General features: G+C 38.4%; 1 protein-coding gene across 1 annotated transcript in view; it reads left to right on the top strand.

Annotated features, from left to right (window-relative positions):
• The window catches only part of Dhc98D (Dynein heavy chain at 89D), a 971787-nt gene that overhangs the window by 827646 nt on the left and 123558 nt on the right, over positions 1–20583 (top strand). Inside the window, exon 50 of the mRNA XM_090387912.1 lies at positions 7161–7332. Coding sequence (XP_090244038.1) covers positions 7161–7332 — 172 coding nt within the window. The remainder of the gene's footprint in view (positions 1–7160; positions 7333–20583) is intronic.

Here is a 20583-nt window from a genome sequence, read left to right as displayed (position 1 = left end):
GCGCCTCCGTAGCCAGGTGGGCAGGAGCAGCAGTGCGTAGCACACGCTTCTTGATTAGATCGGGGTTCGAGCCCATAACTACCAAATACGGAGGATGCGGAAAGGTCACGGAATGACCACCGCATATCCCCGGAGCAATATGGCCTTAGTTACTAATGCTCCTAAAAACCAAATAACAAACAACAGAATCACAATGGTTAAAGCAGATAAATTAATTATTCGAACTATTGATGCTATTGCTAATTTTAAAAATTCTGAAGAAAATTATGAAGCTAAAATTGAGAGTATGTTGAAGTGGAAAGAATTTGAAGGAATCAAAATCGAAAGTAAAAAAAATTACCTTGTGACAAGTTATTAAATGCATTGTTTTATCCTTAAAGGATAAGTTATTAATGCAACAGGGCAATTTTAAATTAAATAAAGAAAATAACGATACCATTGTGAAAGACATTTTAAACATATGCTACCCGAAATCGTGGAATGTCAAAAAACCTTCGTCTCGGTTACAAGACAGTGAAAACCGAAAAAGAAATTTAAGTTTTCTGATAAAATATGAAATAAAACTTAATGATTTTGTTCAAGACAGTTTATCTTTTCAATTAAGAAAGCCAGAAAATATCTTTTAAACCATTACGATTAGCAGTGCTGAAGCTGAGTAAGCTTTCAGCATAATGAATAATATTGTGACAATTAAACACATTGCAGATTATGATGACCATACATTTAAATGGAAAACCATTTCTTCAATTTGATCCGTTACGTCAAATCATTCCTCTGTAATCATCGCTCAGCTATTGAGCAAAGCAGTAGATCAACAAAAAATATTAATAAAGAAGTAAATTTTATATGGCAATTTTTAAAATAAATTTTTCTTAAATATGTGTGTAATAATTTTTCTTCATGTAATCTGTGATTTTTTGTGTACTTTTTCTAGAAAGTTTGTTTCTTATGTAATATTTGTTTTTATATTCTGGATTCTTTTTTGATAGTTTTTGTTATTTGTGATATGTATCCATTATTTTTTTTTATTTTATTTTTTTTTTTTTTGGTAGTTGTTGGCACATCGGCTTCTGTGGCCATAATGCACCTCCCAAGGTTTTTGTAGTACTTTGATCCAAGCCTGAGGCGGGATTCGGAACCACGACCTTTGGGTTAGCCAGGCAGGCACTTTACCCACCCGGCTAGCCCGGTCGGCCGACTGTATCCATTAAATTTCCCGAAAAAAATGTATCTGTTATATTTCCCTAGTTGTTAAAAAAAATACGAATAAAAAAGTTGCATGCGTGCTCAGCACACGCGGTAGATGATTTATGCGAAAAATCCCATTTTGATTTGTATATATCGATTACGAAATAAAGGAACACTTTTTTATTATAAATATTTTATTGATCATTCACAGATTTTCATAATTTCTGGAAGAAAAGATACAATGGATTTATAATAACTGAAGTAAGAGATATATACTTGCGAGTGCAACGTATCTAAATATCTCTGTAAAATAGCACCAATTGATGTACCGATCTTGTATTTGAAGCGACATACGCATCTGTTACGAAATCACTGTCGGGGGCACCTAACAGTGGCATGTAACGAAAAATGAAATTGTTGACAAATATTTGTATTGTTGCAATCATACTTACTGCAGTAATAACTTCAGGAAGCATGATTGTGACATCATACTATTAAAAAACCCTAAAAAGTTAGAATTCCAGACACTGTTGTATCCAGTTAACATTTTAAGGCGAGGAGGCATGACAACCAGGTTTTTAAGTTTTTTTTTTTTTTAGATAGACCTAAGAACCTTTTTACACATTCACTTATACACATGGTTAATGGGGTAATAAGCCGCATCTGACCACCCCCTAAATCCGCCCCTGACTCGACATATCATACCGGTCAAAAAAAATGCATCACATGCTCTAATCATACTACTAGTACTGCGAGCGTGGGAAGCACCTCTAGTGGAAGCCGCGAATGATATCACTTCCGTGACCGATCACATTTATTCGGTAGAAAGTTGGAAAAACTTCGAGCCCATTGTTAAAATATTCCCAGCTCACCACTGGCTCAACCCATTCAAGGCCTTACACACCTCAATGAGATAACCTCGCAAGTGCCTAATCTCCAGCTGCTGCTATATGCAGAACTTAAGCCTCTCCTGATAAGAGGATCCCTTCATTCCCCTCACCAATCTTGTTGCCCTTTTCTGTACATGCTCAATCAAACCTACATCCTTCCTAAAATGAGGCCTCCAGACTTGCACGCAGTACTCAAGATGTGTGGCCTGACCATTGCCTTATACAGAGGGACAATCAACTCCTTTTCCCTCTAGCAAAATTCCTGTATATCATTGACAACACCCCATGACCTGTCCTGGCAGCCTGTCTGCATTGTTCAGAAAACTTCATATCTGACTGCACAATTACTCCCAGGTCTTTTTCATTTTCTACCACTTAAGTGTAGTACCACACAGTTGGTACGTTTCTCTGGGGTTACTTCTATCCGTATGCAGTACTTTCCATTTTTCAATGTTAAACATCAGTTGCCACTTCTCAGCTCATCTGCCCAAATTTTCTAGACTCTGTTAGCATTAGCATTAGTAGAGGCATTTGATGCAAGAAAGCAAGCTTATACAGCATCAGCCAAAAAAATAAATAAATAAATAAATAAAAAATAACCACTTCCACTTCACCCCTCTGTTTGTTCGAAATACCTGTCCAGCTGAGCCTTAAACTTATTTAGACTATCAACTTCCACGACAAGGGATGGAAGTCTGTTCCACCAACCAACCACCCGCTGGCTAAAGGCAAATTTCCTCACGTCTATCCTACATCTGTCTTTCCTCAATTTGAATTTATGCCCTCTCAGGTGATTATTCTGAGCAAGAGGAACAATTCCATCAGCATTGAGCATGCTCAAACCATTCAAGGCTTCATACACCTCTATCAGATCACCTCGCTGGGCCTTTCTTCGTAAAAGCACCCCTTTGTTCCATTCACTAATCTTGTTGCCCTTCTCTGTACTCGTTCCAGCATCTCTATATCCTTCTTGAAATGAGGCCTCCAGACCTGTATACAGTACTCTAGGTGTGGCCTGACCATTGCCTTATACAAGGGAATAATCACTTCCTTATCCCTGCTAGAAAAATTCCTATATATCATCGACAATACACCATGAGCTACTCTTGCAGCCTGTCTGCACTGCTCAGAAAACTTCATATCTGCCTGCACAACCACCCCCAGGTCCCTTTCATTCTCTACCACTGTCAGTGTAGTACCACAGAGTTGATACGTTGCTCTGAGGTTGCTGTTTCCCATGTGTAGTACTTTACATTTGTCAATGTTAAACTTCATTTGCCACCTCTCAGCCCATCTGCTCAACCTTTCCAGATCCTGTTGCTGTAGCGCATAGTGTCAGTAGTGTCCTTGACAACCCTGACAACCTTCGTATCGTTTGCAGACTTGGACATCAAGCTTGATATACCATCATCAATATCATTTATAAATACAGAAAACAATAATGGACCCAATACTGAACCCTGAGGGACTCCACTAATAACATTAGTCCACGATGAGCAGTGTCCATTGTTTACCACTCTGTCTTCTCCCCCTCAACCACCCCTTTATCCATAGCAGCAATTTGCCTCCAATGCCACACTGCTCCAATTTGTGCAGCAGTCTTCCATGTGCAACAGTATCAAAAGCCTTTCTAAGATCCAAGTATATAATATCAAGGTTATTCCCTGCATCCAGTTCTTTTGTGACTGCATCATAGTATCCAATCAAATTGGTCAGGCAAGACTTCCCCTTAACAAAACCATGCTGTGTCTGAGCTATAACTGAAGTCTTGTCTAGATGATTCTGCAGTGCTTCTTTAACCAGTGCCTCCATTAATTTTCCGGGAACAGAAGTTAAACTAACAGGTCTATAATTACTTGTGTCGCCCTTTGATCCTCCTTTGTGAATTGGGGTCACATTTGCACATCTCCAGTCCATGGGTACTTCCCCCGAGTCCAAGGAAGCTCTCATAATTATGGCTAAGAGTTTGCTTATTTCCTTTGCTGCCTCCTTTAATATAACTGGATAGATACCATCCACCCCAGGTGCCTTTCTTGTATTTATCTTCAGCAGTTTCTCCTCCACTTTACTCTCAGTTATTACAAGATTGTCTAGCTTACTGCCAGAATTGAATACACTTCTGGCATTCCCCTCGCTGAATAACTCCTCATGTGTGAATGTCGATGCCAAATATTCATTTAGTTTGTTAGCTACCTGAGCAGGATCATCAACAGTTGACCCATCGATATCAAGTGGACCAATCTGATTCATCCCCTTCCTTCTAGAGTTTACGTAAGTAAAGAACTCTTTGCTGTTTTTCTTTGTATCCCTTGCCAAAGATTTCTCGTAATCTGCCTTCGCCTGCCTAACCTCCTTTGTAACTTGGTTACACATCAACTTGTATCTATCATAGGCTTCTGTGTCACGTGTTAATTTGTAGGTATCCCATGCATTTTTCTTCTCTGCCATATGTCTCATTAGTTCATCTGACATCCACTTAGGCCTAAACCTTGAATAATATTTCTTAGTTGGTATGTAAAGCCTAGTAGCTTCCAAGATAAGTTCTTTGAATGCTTCCCATTTTGAATTTGATGTTGGTAACATCATTAGTTGGTCCCACTTTATAGAATTTAAATACTGTCTCAGTCCATCGTAGTCGCCTTTACGAAAGCAATAACCCTTCCCTTTACCCCTAATGGTAGTTACCTCTTTGAGTAAATCCCAGATTCTTAATGCATGAAGAATCACTACTGATAATCAAATCAAGAGTATTACTCCCTCTAGTTGCCTCCCGAACATGCTGATGTAGAAAACAATCATCCAATAAATCCACAAAAGCCTTGCTAGTGTGTGAGTGACCAGCCCCCAAATTCCAGTCAGTATCTGGGAAATTAAAATCCCTCATTATAAGACTCTCTGATTTACTGGCCCACTCTATTTCCCTGTACAATTTCTTATTATACTCATCAGAGTCATTAGGCGTATAGCACACTTCTACTCTCAATTTAGATCTCCCAATGCTTATGTCACACCAAACTGACTCGACACTGCACTGTCCAGCAATGTCGACTGGCTTCACTTCCTTGGATTTTATGTATTTCTTAACTAATAGCATAACCCCTCCTCCCTTCCTATCCTGTCTATCCTTTCTGTAGACATTGTACTCCCCAAATTCCAGTTCTGCATTCCTTATGTCTGTGTGACACCATGTCTCTGAAATCCCAATAATATCTGCCTTTGATGTTTTGAGCAATACCTCAAATTCATCAAATTTATTTACTAAACTCCTAGCATTGGTGTACACGCAAGTATACATGCACCTGTTTCTATTCTTAGCTACCCTAACACAACCCATGTGTTTACTTGTACCCCAATGATTCCCAGCAGTCTCTGAATATCCTGCATCTTAATTTCCAGGCTGCAGCTCATTCCAATAGAAGCAGTGCAAGAATCACTTTCACCTCTCCAGTGGCTGCTGTTAATCTATTAGTCCTTGTATCTCCCAAATCTAGCAGTTTTCCGACCCACCTAACACTGCCTCGATAGCATCAGCAAACATTCTTGCACCCTTTCTATTTAAGTGTATCCCATCCCTGTAGAAGCAGTCTCTCCTGTTAACAAGTACAGACCAGGCTGAAAAAAAGTCTACCCCTTGAGCCTTGCACAATCTTTCCAGGGCCGAATTGATCAACAGGGCTCTCATCATATACTCCCTCCTATCGTGTCTGGGCAGAATTGCAGACACTTTCAAATTCAACCCTAATTCACGGCTTTTTTTTCAACAGTGACCTGTACTTGTTAAGTAATTCCGCCTACTCTTAATATCATTAGTGCCGACGTGTACAACTATATCACCTTTTGTGCCCTTAAAAGATGATATCCGCTCTACAAGGCCATCAACCTTTGCCCCTGGCGGGGCGCCTCCGTAGCCAGTTGGGAAGGAGCAACAGTGCGTAGCACACGCTTCTTGATTAGACCGGGGTTCGAGCCTGTCACCACCAATACGGAGGATGTGGAAAGGTCAGGGAATGACCACCGCATATCCCGGAGCAATATGGCCTTAGTTGCTAATGCTCCTAAAAACCAAACAACAACAACATTGCCCCTGGCAGACATACCCTGGTCCTGTTCCGCCTATCCTTTTTACAAAGCATGTTTCCCGTTTCCCTGACAATAGAGTCACCAACAACTACTAGTTCCTTTGGGACCAGCGCATTCTGCCTTGGGGGCTGCGACTGTGTTGCGTGATGACCAAATGCAAGCTCTGGCATTGGTGTGTGCAGCTGAGAGCTTGATGGGCCCTCACTTTTAATCCTTCGAAGGCATCCACCCTGTCCTTCAAGCTCTCATATAGGCCTATAACAACGCTTTGTTGTCGCCTGATTTCCTTACACTCCTTGCATCGCACACACAGAAAGACATCCCCCATGGCAGTATCATGTCCCATACCCGACTACTCCACAAACATCAAGCAAGTAGTGCATTTTAATAGGCTGTGATTCAGAGGGCAACTGCCCCCCTCAGTTCTCCCCTGAGCCACAGCACTCCCATTAGTTGAGCCTTTTGCTTTGCTGCTCTGGTCTGAGTCATGATTTCGATTTAATTTCAATAAAATTTCAGTTTCAGTACAAAATTAAAACCCTAAACTTATATCCCAACTGTGTTGGGATATAAGTTTAGGGTTTTAATTTTGTACTTTTTTTTTTTTTTTTTTCTTAATAAACAGTTTATCCACTAGTCCACCAGTGATTCTAAAGAAAATAGGTCAGGTTAGCCCCTCCACTTCAGGAGGGTTTCAATCTCCCATGGGATTCAATTTCTACTCCTGACCGATAGCACCCACTGTATGTTTACTGAGTAAGCAACAATACAAATGCCATTATGGCAAAGTACTTTTACCGGTAAATTTCATCGAACTTTTGTATGCTTCTCGTGCAGGTTTCTTTACCTGTGCCATATCATTAATTATATATAAAATTTAAAGATTTAAATTAAAGTAATTGAATATCAATTAAAATAATAATTTTACTTAAATACTTCCATAAATTAAATAGTTTAAAATTACTAAGATAAAGTATTCCTACACTTTCTTAATTTTTGCAGGTTATGTATGGTGGCCGTGTAATAGATGATTTTGACAGAAGAGTGGTAAATACATACATGGATGAATATATGGGAGACTTTATCTTCGATACTTTTCAACCTTTTCATTTCTACTTTGATGACCAAGTTGATTATGTCATACCAGAAAATGGGAACAAGGACACATATATAGGTAAATTTAAAAGCCAAACACTTTATCAAGTTGTATGAAGGATCATTTCGTTTATGATAATAAACCATTTTGATCTGTATAATCACACTTGATTTATTGAATATTTTATTTCACAAATTTGTGAGAGATTATTTTAGAATAACACAGGTTTTCTAGCCCTCATATTAGCATACTGTATATAGCTTCATTCTTTACCATAGAGTAGACGACCATACCTGGTTTCAGTTCATGATTAGACTGATTAACATACCTTAGTTATGGCCATTTTTTAGATAAAGGGCTGTATTAGATTTAAACTAAAAATATTTATTTTGAAATTGCAAAGTTTTTACATATATAAAATAATATTTAGTTATATTTTAAAGGGGAGAAGTCAATAAATAAAAAAATATTGCATATTCAAATGTGCACATATACATACACTGTGACTAACTCATAGTTGTTTGGTTTTTAGGAGCATTAGCAACTAAGGCCATATTGCTCCGGGAATATGCTGTGGTCATTCCCTGACCTTTCCGCATCCTCCGTATTTGGTGGTGACGGGCTCGAGCCTCGGTCTAATCAAGAAGCGTGTGCTACTCACTGTTGCTCCTTCCGACCTGGCTATGGAGGCGCCCTAACTCATAGCTTAAGAGAGTTCTGCAAATTGGCTGCTAATGGAAATACAGCCATTTCCCAACATGGTCTATGCTTGTTACAGGAGAGACTATTTTTACAGGAATGGAATAAACTTGAATAGAAGGGATGCAAGAATATTTGCTGATGCTATCAAGGCAGTGATTGGTGGGTTGGAAGATACAGACTAAATTGGTTGAACAGACTAATAGTTTAACTAGAGCCACAGGCAGAGATGAAGGTAATTCTTTCATTGCTACTATTAGTACATGCAGCAGCCTGGAAAGCAAGGTGTCTGGGATTTCAGGCCCAACTGTGGGTCATCATGGAACAATGAATGCGTGGGCTGTGTTAGGGTAACTAAGAGTAAGAACAGATGCATGTATACTTGCATGGACTTGCACATGCTAGGAGCACTGTAAATAAATTTTATGAATTTGAAGTACTGATTAAATCATCAAATGCAGCCATTCTAGGAATAGTGGAGACATGGTGTCACTCAGATATAAGAGATGCTGAATTTGAATATGGGAAGTACAATGTATACAGGAAGGACAGATAGGACAGGAGAGGTGGAGGTGTTAGTTAATAAGAATATTAAATCTAAGGCAGTGCATCCAGTTGACTTGGGTGATGAGTGCAACATTGAGTCAGTTTTTTGTGATATTAGCACCGAGAAAAAATTGAGAGTAGGAGTGTGTTATAGGCCTAATCCAAACAGCTATACAAGGAAATACAGAATGAGCCAGCAAATCAGAATGTCTCATGATTGGGGATTTTAACTTCTCAGATGTTAACCTGGAATTTGTGGGTTGATCACTTGCACACTACCAAGGCGTTTGTGGATTTCTTTGATAACTGTTTTCTGCAGCAGCATGTTAGAGAGGCAACAAGAGGAAGCAGTAACTTTATCTAGTTATCAGCAGTGATTCTTCATGCATTAAGAATATGCAGGTAAAAGCCCACTAGGTGGCAGCAGTCACAGTGTACTAATGTGTAATTTAATTAAAGACATAACTACTGTCAAGGGTAAAGGTAAAAGCCTTTTGTTTTCATCAGGGTGACTACAAATGTCTCAGATTGTTTTTAAATTGTGTGCAGTTGGACCAATAGCAAATTCTAAATGGGAAGTATTCAGGGAATTAATCAAAGACGATACTAGGCTTTTCGTACCAACAAAAAAATACTGTTGAAGATTTAGACCAAAATGGATGTCATATGAACTATTGAGACATGTGGCAGAGAAGAAAAGTGCTTGGATGCATATTAATTATCAGGTGATACAGAAGCATACGATAGATGCAAATTAGTCTGTAATAAAATCACAAAGCAAGCTAAGGCAGATAATGAGATGTCTCTGGCAAATAATGCAAATAAAACAGTGGATATTTGAAAAGTTGAAAAGAACAGAACAGCAAAGACTGTTCTGTTCTTTTCTTCTATTCTTCTATTAACAGTAAAAGGAAGAGTTTGGATCACATTGAGCCACTTGATGTCTATGGGTTAACTGTTGATGACCCTGCTCATGTTGTGGACAAATTGAATAAGTTTTTTTTTTTTTTTTTTGAAAACATCAAACACAAGAGTATTAGAACCTATAGTACTTGGTACAGTGCATGGGTTGGAGGTTGAATATATGAAAGAAGATATTTCATGATACTAGACTTTAACTTCTGTAGATTATAATTTTCACAAAATACTTATGAAAGAAGATTGTTACAGAAAACAGAAGTTGAATGAATAAATGAGGAAGAAGAAAAGTTGATTCTGTGAGTTTGAAGTTGGACAGTAAAAGTATGTTGACTGGTTGCAGCACATGTTCAGCCTGCTTTGGAACAGAGAGCAGGAATTATAGCAGACAATTCAGAAGAACAGTGAACATGGAAGTATCTATAGAAAAGGCAACCACCTATGAGGCAGTGATTGGAGAGACTGTGTTAGAGATGAGTCATTAATTAACATAACTGCCCTCTTTTTAATGGAATTTTGAAGCCTGACAGATAATTTGATGACACTGCCCCAGATGTGGGAACAAAATTCTATGGTAGGGCAGATTTGCCATTTTTACAGAGTGAACAGCCGTTTGGAAGAAAAGTAATGCAGAGGAAGTAATATTTGTAATGTGCTTATGCCAGGAGAGATTAGAAGTCAGGGTAATCCCAATAGACATATATGATCTTGCCTAGAAATCAGAGCATCATTGAATGATGGGAGCAGAAGAATCCTTTTTGTGAGATATAAGACAGGTCTAAGTTTTAGAAAAATTGAAATTAACTGAGTTATCTTTGCCCTGCTGGAGATTTACCTGGAAATCATCTTTTAAGGAATTGTTATCACAAAGACATTGGTAGTGGATATTTTAAATGTTGAATCTTTGTTTGTGCAGGGTAAGGTTTCTCAAACTGGAAGGTGGAATGCAATGTGCTATAATCAGCAAGACTATGGATAGGAAGAGAGTCATTAATATACAAGAGGAAAAGAGTGGGAGAAAGAACTTAACCATGGGGAACACCAGCAAGGGTTGCTCTTACGAAGAAAGGCTTAAGTTTTGAAAATTACAGTGTCTGGAGACTAGGCACTTTTGAGGTGATCTGATTGAGGTGTATAAAGCCTTGAATGGTTTGAGCATGCTCAAATTTTCTCCCTCTTGCTAGAATAATTGCTTGAGAGGGCATAAATTCAAACTGAGGAAAGACAGTTGAAGGATAGATGTGTGGAAGTTTGCCTTTAGCCAGCGGGTGGTTGGTTGCTGGAACAAACTTACATCTGTCGTAGATGTTGATAGCTTAGATAGATTCAAGGCAGAACTAGACAAACATTTGCAGCTAGTGGATGTGGATGGGTAAAATAAGAAGGGTGTGTGTTTTTTTTTGCTGATGCTATATAGGCTTGCTTTCTTGCATCATGTGCCTTTGCTAATGCTAATTCCATTTTTTTCCTTGAACAGACATTAAGCTAACAGGTCTATAATTACTCACGTCACCTTTTGATTCCCTCTATGAATTGCGAATATATTTACACATCTCCATTCCATAGGGACATCCCGCGAATCGAAGGATGCCCTCAAAATTATGGCTAAGGGTTTGCTTGCCTCTTTTGCTGCCTCCCTTAATATAAATGGATAGATTCCACCTGGTCCAAATGGCTTTTTTTATGTCCATCCTCAACAATTTCTACTCCACTTTCTTTTCAGTTATCACAAAGACATTTAGTTCCTCATTAGAGTTTGATAAAAATTCTGGCATCCCCTTCCCTAAAGAATACCTCATGTGTGAATGTAAATGCAAAATGTTTAATCTTGCTGCTTTTACTCTGCCAGATACTGACTGGAGGCAGCCTGAGTGGTGTGTATGTGGGAGGGCATTTTGAGGCCATATTATATCAAAGGGTTGGGTATATTATTGCCAAGTGTACACCATATCCAAAAATTTCATTACTTCATACAACATGTCCTCTCCTCCACATATTCTTACTACTGAATACATTATGAATAGTAAAACTAATAGAACAAAACAAAGTTATCTGTAAAAAGATCTAAAACCCCCTAACACTTCCTCATTTGTTTCACAAATATGTGTGGTCTCAATTCTATTCTGAATGAAGTCCATTTACACTTACAGTCTGCCAACCCCCATTTACTTTTTCTGACAGAAACCCAATTGTCAGTTGATTCAACCACTGCTCATCTCAGTTGTCCTAATTATTTGCTATATTATTCCTTTCACTTCAAAGATGGTACTTATGCATTTGTTCATTTGATATGCTCTGTCAGAGAATTAGTAATTTGGAATCTCCTCTTTTCAATCTTCTCTGGCTTAAAATCTCTCTACGACATTCTATCAAATTCATCTGTTGCCTCTATTATTCTCCCAACTCCACTAATCACTTGGAACTCTTTGACTTCCTCTCATTGAAACTTGACTTTCCTGCCCAACTTTCTTAATAGTGAGGTTATTTTCTATGGTGGTTTTAATGTTCACAACTCCAGCTTGCTTCTGTTTTTTAGTCACATGGACCCAGCTGATCAAGTTGCTGAGACTTTTGCAATTACTGATGAACTTGCACAGATTGTTCATTTACCTGCCAGAATAACAGACAACCTTAACCATACAGCCAACATGCTTGATCTTTTTCTAACCAAAAACCCTTCTAAGTACATGTTTGAGGTCGAGCTAGGCACCTCAGATTACAACTTACTTGGTGATGGTCTCTTCTCCAGTGGAGCCTGTCTCTCGTGGCCATTCTCAACCTTGTTTTGTTTGACCTTACAAGAATGCAAAATGGGATGATCTGCAAGATTTCGTTTCTTCCTTGGTTGGATTATTGTTCCAAACTTCTGATGTGAACATTTGCTCAGATTGTGTCAGTGAAATTATTCTTGAAGGATGGAATCGTTTATTGCACTCTCCACCATAAAATCTCTTCCTGTATCTAAACTAGCATATCCCAAACTTTTTTTAGTCACGGAACAATTTTCATCTCACAGCATATTCACAGAACACTTACGAAACACAAGTTTAGCAGGGGGCCAAAGAACTGTTTGCTAATATTTTATTACATGCGATACACTGTGCATCAGGAGCATCTTTATTTCAAACACATGTAAAGCCAAAATTCAAATAACTCATTATACTTTCATTTTGGTCTTTTATTAGTTGGTTCCTGTTTTTTCTCTTTGGATTTTAGTAGTAGTAGTAGTAGTGGCATGTGATGCAAGAAAGCAGATGTATGAGCTTATGCAGCATCAGCCAAAAAAAAAAAAAAATCACACCATTCCCTCCAAATGCCTGTCCAGTTCCTCCTTAAATTTATTCACCCTATCAACTTCCACAACGACAGATGGAAGTTTGTTCCAGCAATTAACCACCCGCTGGCACTAAAGGCAAATTTCCGCGCATCTAATCTACATCTGTCTTTTCTTAATTTGAATTTATGCCCCCTTAGGTTCGTAATCTGAACAAATGGAAGGATCCCATCAGAATTCAGCGTGCTCAACCCATTCAAGGCCTTATACACCTCAATCAGATCACCGTGCAGGTGCCTAGTCTCCAGCCACTGCAATTTGCAGAACTTAAGCCTCTCTTGGTAAGAGGATCCCTTCATTTCCCTCACCAATCTTGTTGCCCTTCTCTGTACACGCTCAAGTAAATCTACATCCTTCCTAAAATGAGGCCTCCAGACCTGTACGCAGTACTCAAGGCATGGCCTGACCATTGCCTTATACAGAGGGACAATCACCTCCTTCTCCCTGCTAGCAAAATTCCTATATATCATTGACAAAACCCCATGACCTGCCCTGGCAGCCTGTCTGCATTGCTCAGAAAACTTCATATCTGCCTGCACAATTACTCCCAGGTCTTTTTCATTTTCTACCACCTTAAGTGTAGTACCACACAGTTGGTACGTTTCTCTGGGGTTACTTCTACCCATATGCAGTACTTTGCATTTGTCAAGGTTAAACTTCAGTTGCCACTTCTTAGCCCATCTGCCCAAATTATCTAGATCCTGTTGCAGTAGCACACTGCCATTACTGTCATTAACAACCCTGCCAACCTTTGTATCATCTGCAAACTTCGACACTAAGCCTGATATACCTTCATCAATATCATTGATAAATATACAAAACAACAGTGGACCCAACACCGAACCCTGTGGGACTCCACTAATAACATTAGTCCAAGAAGAGCAGCACCCATTGATTACCACCCTCTGTCTTCTCCCACTTAACCATCCTTTTATCCATTGTAGCAACTTACCCTTAATACCATTCTGCTCCAATTTGTACAATAGTCTTCCATGCGCAACAGTGTCAAAAGCTTTCCTGAAATCCAAATATATGATATCAAAATTATTTTTTGCATCCAGTTCCTTTGTAACCACATCATAATATCCTATCAAATTTGTCAGACAAGACTTTCCCTTAACAAACCCATGCTGTGTCTGAATTATTGCTGCAGTCTTGTCTAGATGATCCTGCAATGCATCTTTAACCAGTGACTCCATTATTTTACCCGGAACAGAAGTTAAACTAACTGGTCTGTAATTACCCATGTCACCCTTCGATCCCCCTTTGTGAATTGGGGATACATTTGCACATCTCCAGTCCGTGGGGACCTCCCATTTTTGGGGAAAAAAGGCTACGATTGTTCATTCTCACTTTGAAGTGTGACAATATTGTGTTTATTTTCATTGACCACAGTTGCCCTACTAGAAGTACTTTACTTTTCTTCTTGTTTAAAAGTTCCTTTTTTCAACCACCAATCCATGGTTACATATTTTAATAATAATATTTAGAAATACTAATAATTATCAAAAAAAAATTTATACAAGGAAGTGAGTTTAGTTATGATATTGGTTCGCTTCCTCCTCTCCTTCAACCGATTTACTCCAGGCTAAATTGCATATGAATGGTACTAGGTCACCACATTGCTACTTTTTTTAGGTGTCATTACATCTATGCAAAGCCTGCCAAAATAAAGTGTTTTGTGGTCTATTTGATTATTAGTCTATGCCAGTATATTAATAACTGAAAAAAAATTATGTTAAATATTATAATGCTACAAATATGCAAAATTTATTTATTTTATTATTACAGTCCATTCTGGTTATTTGGGACACATCAGGACTAGTGCATTTTGGCCCGATTAAGCGGCTGCCCCAATTATCCGAAGTTTCACGTAAATAGTTAAAAATACAATGTATCCCCCCTTTACAATTGGTTCATTGTACAATCAAATCACGTTACAACGAACTCAACATAGTAAAGTACCGTTCACTATACAATGTGCAGTAAGCGCCGGTCATTGTGATCACGTTTGTGAATTGAATTTTAATTCTATTAAACAGCAATTCTAATTAGCAAAAATAGGAATATTATTCATAGGTTATAAAAGCAAAGATATATTAAGCACAAATTTACCCTTTATTACCTTACCAATTAAAAAAATTAAATGATATGTGAAAATCGGAAGAATATACGTGATAATTGGAATAATTAATACGTACTGTAATATGTACATACGAACTAGTTGACATTTCTGTTCACTGACATTTGTGGGTGGGGGTTAAAATTTAAAACAGTAAAAAGATAAGCAATCAATAACAAAGAACACGGCACACACAAATTGCAAGTAACACAATACGCGCAAATGAGAACGGAGTAACGAGTTACAAAGCTTTAAAAATAGGAATGAAGAGAAGAGCTGAAAATTAATTTTTTTTTATGATTGAAAATTTCATGGAAGTGTAAACACATTTCACCGTAATAACCCACAGAATTCCAGCTGTCGGTATTATTGCAAATTCAATAAGATCCAGTTTACTCTCCGTTTATGATAGATTTCACTAACAGAAAAGCCCAATAAACAGGTGACTGCTAATTGTTTTTATTGATTTATGGTTGTGACCTCCAGAATTTCGACTGAACCACGTGGTACCATCGGAGACAATCGTAGGGTAATCTCCAGTGCTGCAGTCTCCTACCCCGATTAAACGGCATGCTGTCCCAATTAAGCGAAGTAAACCCTAGCTATTTTCTCAATTGGTTTCTGTTTTTTAAGATTTGTCCCAAATAAACAGCTTCCCCGGTTAACCGGTGGCTCAAATAACTGGAATCTACTGTATTTTTTTTAATTATTAATTACGATTTTTTGCGGAACACTTGTTAACATCTCACAGAACACTTGTGTTCCACGGAACACAGTTTGAGAAACTCTGATCTAAATCTTGGTTATCCAATAAATGAGCTAAGGGTGTTCAAGAGAAAAATTTTGCATATCGTAATTGGCTTGTTTCCAAATCTCCAGGTTCATTTTCTCAATGAAAAAAAAAATAATTTTTAAATCATATTCTGTTGCACATAAAAGACTGCTGTTCAAATTGGAGTGATGTAGCATTAAGAACAAGTTATTGCTATGAATAAAGGGATGTTTGAGTAGGAGAAGAGAGACAGTGGTTATCAATGTGCACTGCTCTTTGTGGATTGATGTTATTACTGAAATTTCTCCAGGGTTCAGTGCTGGGTCCATTGTTGTTTTCAATATTTATGAAGGTATATCAGCCATTATGTTTAAGTTTGCAGATGATTTGTGAACACTAGTAAGTTGCAAAGATCTCCTCCCTTCCTGACATTTGATGCCGTACTGCTCTGTATCCATGGGCATCCACAGAAAATTTTCCAGTGGGGGGGGCAAAGCTTGGAGAGAAATAATTACATCAGTAAATTTTTAAAAATTAATTATTTAATTTTTAAAATAATTATTTAATTAAACAAGTGGATTATAGGATACAGTATTGCATCAATACAAAAACACGTACATAATGTATATAAATTTACAATATAAAGGAAACAAGAATTAATATATATATAGATAATAATAATTTCAATAATCACGTATCGTATAAGAATTGAATTGTCCATCTATCGCTTGCAAACCTATTGATGACATTTTCAATAAATTTCTTCTTTACCACTTCCTCTTCTAGTTTCTTCCTGTGCACACTAATCATACATAAACCTGATAAGCGATATAGTGGAGACCTTAACCATGTTTTCACACGTCTCAAGGTGCTGAACCTTCTTTCAGTGGTACAGGTCGTAACAGGTAATGTCATACCAATAGTTATTGCCGAATTAATAGAAGGGAAATAGTCTCAATGTTCCAAAACTTCTGGTAAAGTTTGGGGAATATCAGTCGATGAACCAAAAATAGGAACACGTGTTTTATTTCTGCAATAGATGAAACACGTGTTCTATGGTTATCCTGCCAAGTGCCGAAACCGGCCAACCCATAATAAAATTTTAAGGCAGACAAAGCGTCCCATGGTCGAGGGTATAAGGTTGCATATCTCAATCACTTTTACGATTATAATTTGTTTAATTTTTTACTCAATCCCAGGAGGGGGCAAGTGCCCCATTTGCCATAATACGTGCACACGTATTATGGCAAATTTCTATTTACCGTTTCTATTTACGATACACATAAATAGAAACGGTGCAAGAATATTTGCTGATGCTATCGAGGCAGTGTTAGGTGGGTCGGAAAACTGCTAGCTTGAGGGGATACAAGGACTAATAGATTAACAGTAGAAAAAAAATGCAGGATATTTCAGAGACTGCTGGGAGTCATTGCGGTACAAGTAAACACATGGGTTGTGTTAGGGTAGCTAAGAATAGGAACAGGTGCATGTATGTGACTGTTGTGATCCTGCTCAGAAAGCAACCAAACTGAATGAGAATTTTGCATCTACATTCACATATGAGGAGTTATTAAGGTTTGAAAATGGCAAAAGGTTATCAATTTGTATCAGGGTACTTAATGATTTTGTAATAACTGAGAGAAAAGTGGAGGAGAAATTGTTGAAGTTAAACATAAGAAAGATACCTTTCTTATGTTTAAGGAGAGGGCGCTGAATCTCTTTAAAAGTTACAGCTGACAGTTACAGGCTCCGCAAAAACGATAAGTGTTTGCCTTTTATTTACATGATTGTTATTTTATATTGTACTTAATACGTAGTCATATGGTTATAGTTACGCTGGTTATTTTTTATTTTTAATTTAGATAAAGAGTTTTTGTGGATTTTACTTACGATAGGTAAAACCGTTATTTCGTTCCATTTTGTAGCCATTGTTTTTGGATATAGTGGTAGGGAATTCAAATTTTTTAATTGAGGTAGCTAGGTAGCTCTAACGCATAATTATATAGTAATACGCTTCACTGTTTCTATTTAATAGTTTCTATTCAAATACTATTGATATTTAATTTATTGATTTTATTAATTTAAACTACCATGCCCCAGACTAGAGCAGCAAAGCAACGGGCACAAAGTGGCAGGAGTGCTGTGAATCGGGGGAGAACTGAGGGGGGCAATTCTCCAACGCATCACAGCCTAAAAAAATGTGCAACTTGTGAAATGTTTGCCGAACTCTCTGGAACGGAACATGATATTGCCATGGGGGATGTCTTTGTGTGTGCGCGATGTAAGGAGTGTAAGGAAATCAGGCGACAACTCAGCGTTGTTATGGGCCTATATGAGAGTTTGAAGGATAGGGTGGATGCCCTCGAAAGATCTAAATTGAGGGGCCCATCAGGCTCTCAGCTGCCCACATCAACGCCAGAGCTTGCACTTGGTCATCATGCAACACAACGGCAACCCCTAAGGCAGAATGCGCTGGTCCCACAGGAACTATTAGTTGTTGGTGACTCTATTGTCAGGGAGACGGGGAATATATTTTGTAAAAAGGATAGGTGGAACAGGACCAGGGCATGTCTCCCAGGGGCAAAGGTTGATGACGTTGTAGAGCGGATATCATCTTTCAAGGGCACAAAAGGTGATATAGTTGTACACGTTGGCACTAATGATATTAAGAGTAGGAGAATTACTCAACAAGTACAGGTCACTGTTGAAAAAAAGCCGTGAAATAGGGTTGAATTTGAAAGTGTCTGCAATTCTGCCCAGACACGATAGGAGGGAGTATATGATGAGAGCCTTGTCGATCAATTCGGCCCTGGAAAGATTGTGCAAGGCTCAAGGGGTAGAATTTTTTTCAGCCTGGACTGTACTTGTTAACAGGAGAGATTGCTTCTACAGGGATGGGATACACTTAAATAGAAAGGGTGCAAGAATATTTGCTGATGCTATCGAGGCAGTGTTAGGTGGGTCGGAAAACTGCTAGTTCGGGGGGATACAAAGACTAATAGTTTAACAGTAACCGCAGGCAGAGGTGAAGGTGATTCTTGCACAACTTCTATTAGAATAAGAAGCGACCTGGAGCGAGGGGTGTTGGGGGTTTCAGGGACGGATGGCAGTCATCATGGAATAGTTGGGTATATGGGATGTGTTAGGGTAACAAGGAATAGGCATAGGAGCATGTATGCTTGCATGTATACCAATGCTAGAAGTATAGTAAATAAATTTGATGAATTTGAAGTGTTGGTCAAGACATCAAAGGCGGATATTGTTGGGATAGCAGAGACGTGGTGTCACAAAGATATAAGGAATGCAGAACTGGAATTTGGGGAGTACAATGTGTACAGAAAGGATAGACAGGACATTAAGAGAAAGGATAGACAGGACAGGACATTAAGAAAAAAATAAAATCAAAGGAAGTGCACCCAGTTAATATAGATGAACAGTGCTCTGTTGAGTCGGTTTGGTGTGAGATAAGCACTGCGAAAGAAAAAATAAGAGTAGGAGTGTGTTATAGGCCTAATGACTTGAATGAGTACAATGAACAGTTGTACAGAGAAATAGAGTGGGCTAGTAAATCAGAATGTCTTCTAATGGGGGATTTTAACTTCCCAGATATTGACTGGAACTTGTGGGTTGGTCACTCACACACTAGTCAGACTTTTGTGGAGTTATTGGATGATTGTTTTCTGCAGCAGCATGTTCGAGAGGCAACCATAGAAAGTAATACTCTTGATCTGGTTATCAGCAGTGATCATTCGTGTATTAAGAATTTGCAGATAAAGGAACCACTAGGTGGCAGTGATCACAGTGTGCTGAAGTGGGATTTACTCAAAGAGGTAACTACCGTCAGGGGTAAAGGAAAGGGTTTTTGCTTCCGTAAAGGGGAGTACAGTGGTCTCAGACAGTTTTTAAATTCTGTACAGTGGGATCAACTGACGATGTTACAAACAGTAAATTCTAAGTGGGAAGCATTCAAAGAATTAATCGTGGAAGCTACTAGACTTTATATACCGATTAAGAAATATCGTTCAAGGTTTAGGCCTAAATGGTTATCAAATGAACTAATGAGACTCGTGACAGAGAAGAAAAATGCATGGGATGCATATAAATTATCAGGTGACGCAGAAGCCTGTGGCAGATATAAGCTAGTCTGTAATCAGGTCACAAAGGAGGTTCGGCAGGCGAAGGCAGATTACGAGAAATCTTTGGCAAAAGATGCTAAGAAAAACAGCAAGGATTTCTTTACTTATATAAACTCTAAAAGGAAGGGGATGAATATGATTGGTCCACTTGACATCGATGGTTCGACTGTTGATGATCCTGCTCAGATAGCAAACAAACTGAATGAGTATTTTGCATCTACATTCACACGTGAGGAATTATTACAATTTGAAAATGGAAGAAGGTTATCAAATTGTAGCAGTGTGCTTAATGATTTTGTAATAACTGAGAGCAAAGTGGAGGAGAAATTGTTGAAGTTAAACATAAGAAAGGCACCTGGGGTGGATGGGATCTATCCAGTTATTTTAAAGGAGGCGGCAAAGCAACTAAGCAAACCCTTAGCCATAATTATGAGAGCATCCTTGGACTCAGGTGAGGTTCCCACGGACTGGAGATGTGCAAATGTGTCCCCAATTCACAAAGGTGGATCGAAGGGTGACACGAGTAATTACAGACCAGTTAGTTTAACTTCTGTTCCGGGTAAAATAATGGAGTCGCTGGTTAAAGATGCATTGCAGGATCATCTAGACAAGACTGCAGCAATAATTCAAACACAGCATGGGTTTGTTAAGGGAAAGTCTTGTCTGACAAATTTGATTGGTTATTATGATGTGGTCACAAAGGAACTGGATGCAAAAAATAATTTTGATATCATATACCTGGATTTCAGGAAAGCTTTTGACACTGTTGCGCATGGAAGACTACTGTACAAATTGGAGCAGA

The sequence above is a fragment of the Mastigoproctus giganteus genome, chromosome 2, assembly GCF_048544385.1.
Source record: "Mastigoproctus giganteus isolate SK-2022 chromosome 2, ASM4854438v1, whole genome shotgun sequence".
In the NCBI taxonomy this organism is placed as follows: domain Eukaryota; kingdom Metazoa; phylum Arthropoda; class Arachnida; order Uropygi; family Thelyphonidae; genus Mastigoproctus; species Mastigoproctus giganteus.
The sequence above is the reverse complement of the archived record's forward strand: the minus strand, read 5'-3'. Positions and strand labels throughout refer to the sequence as shown.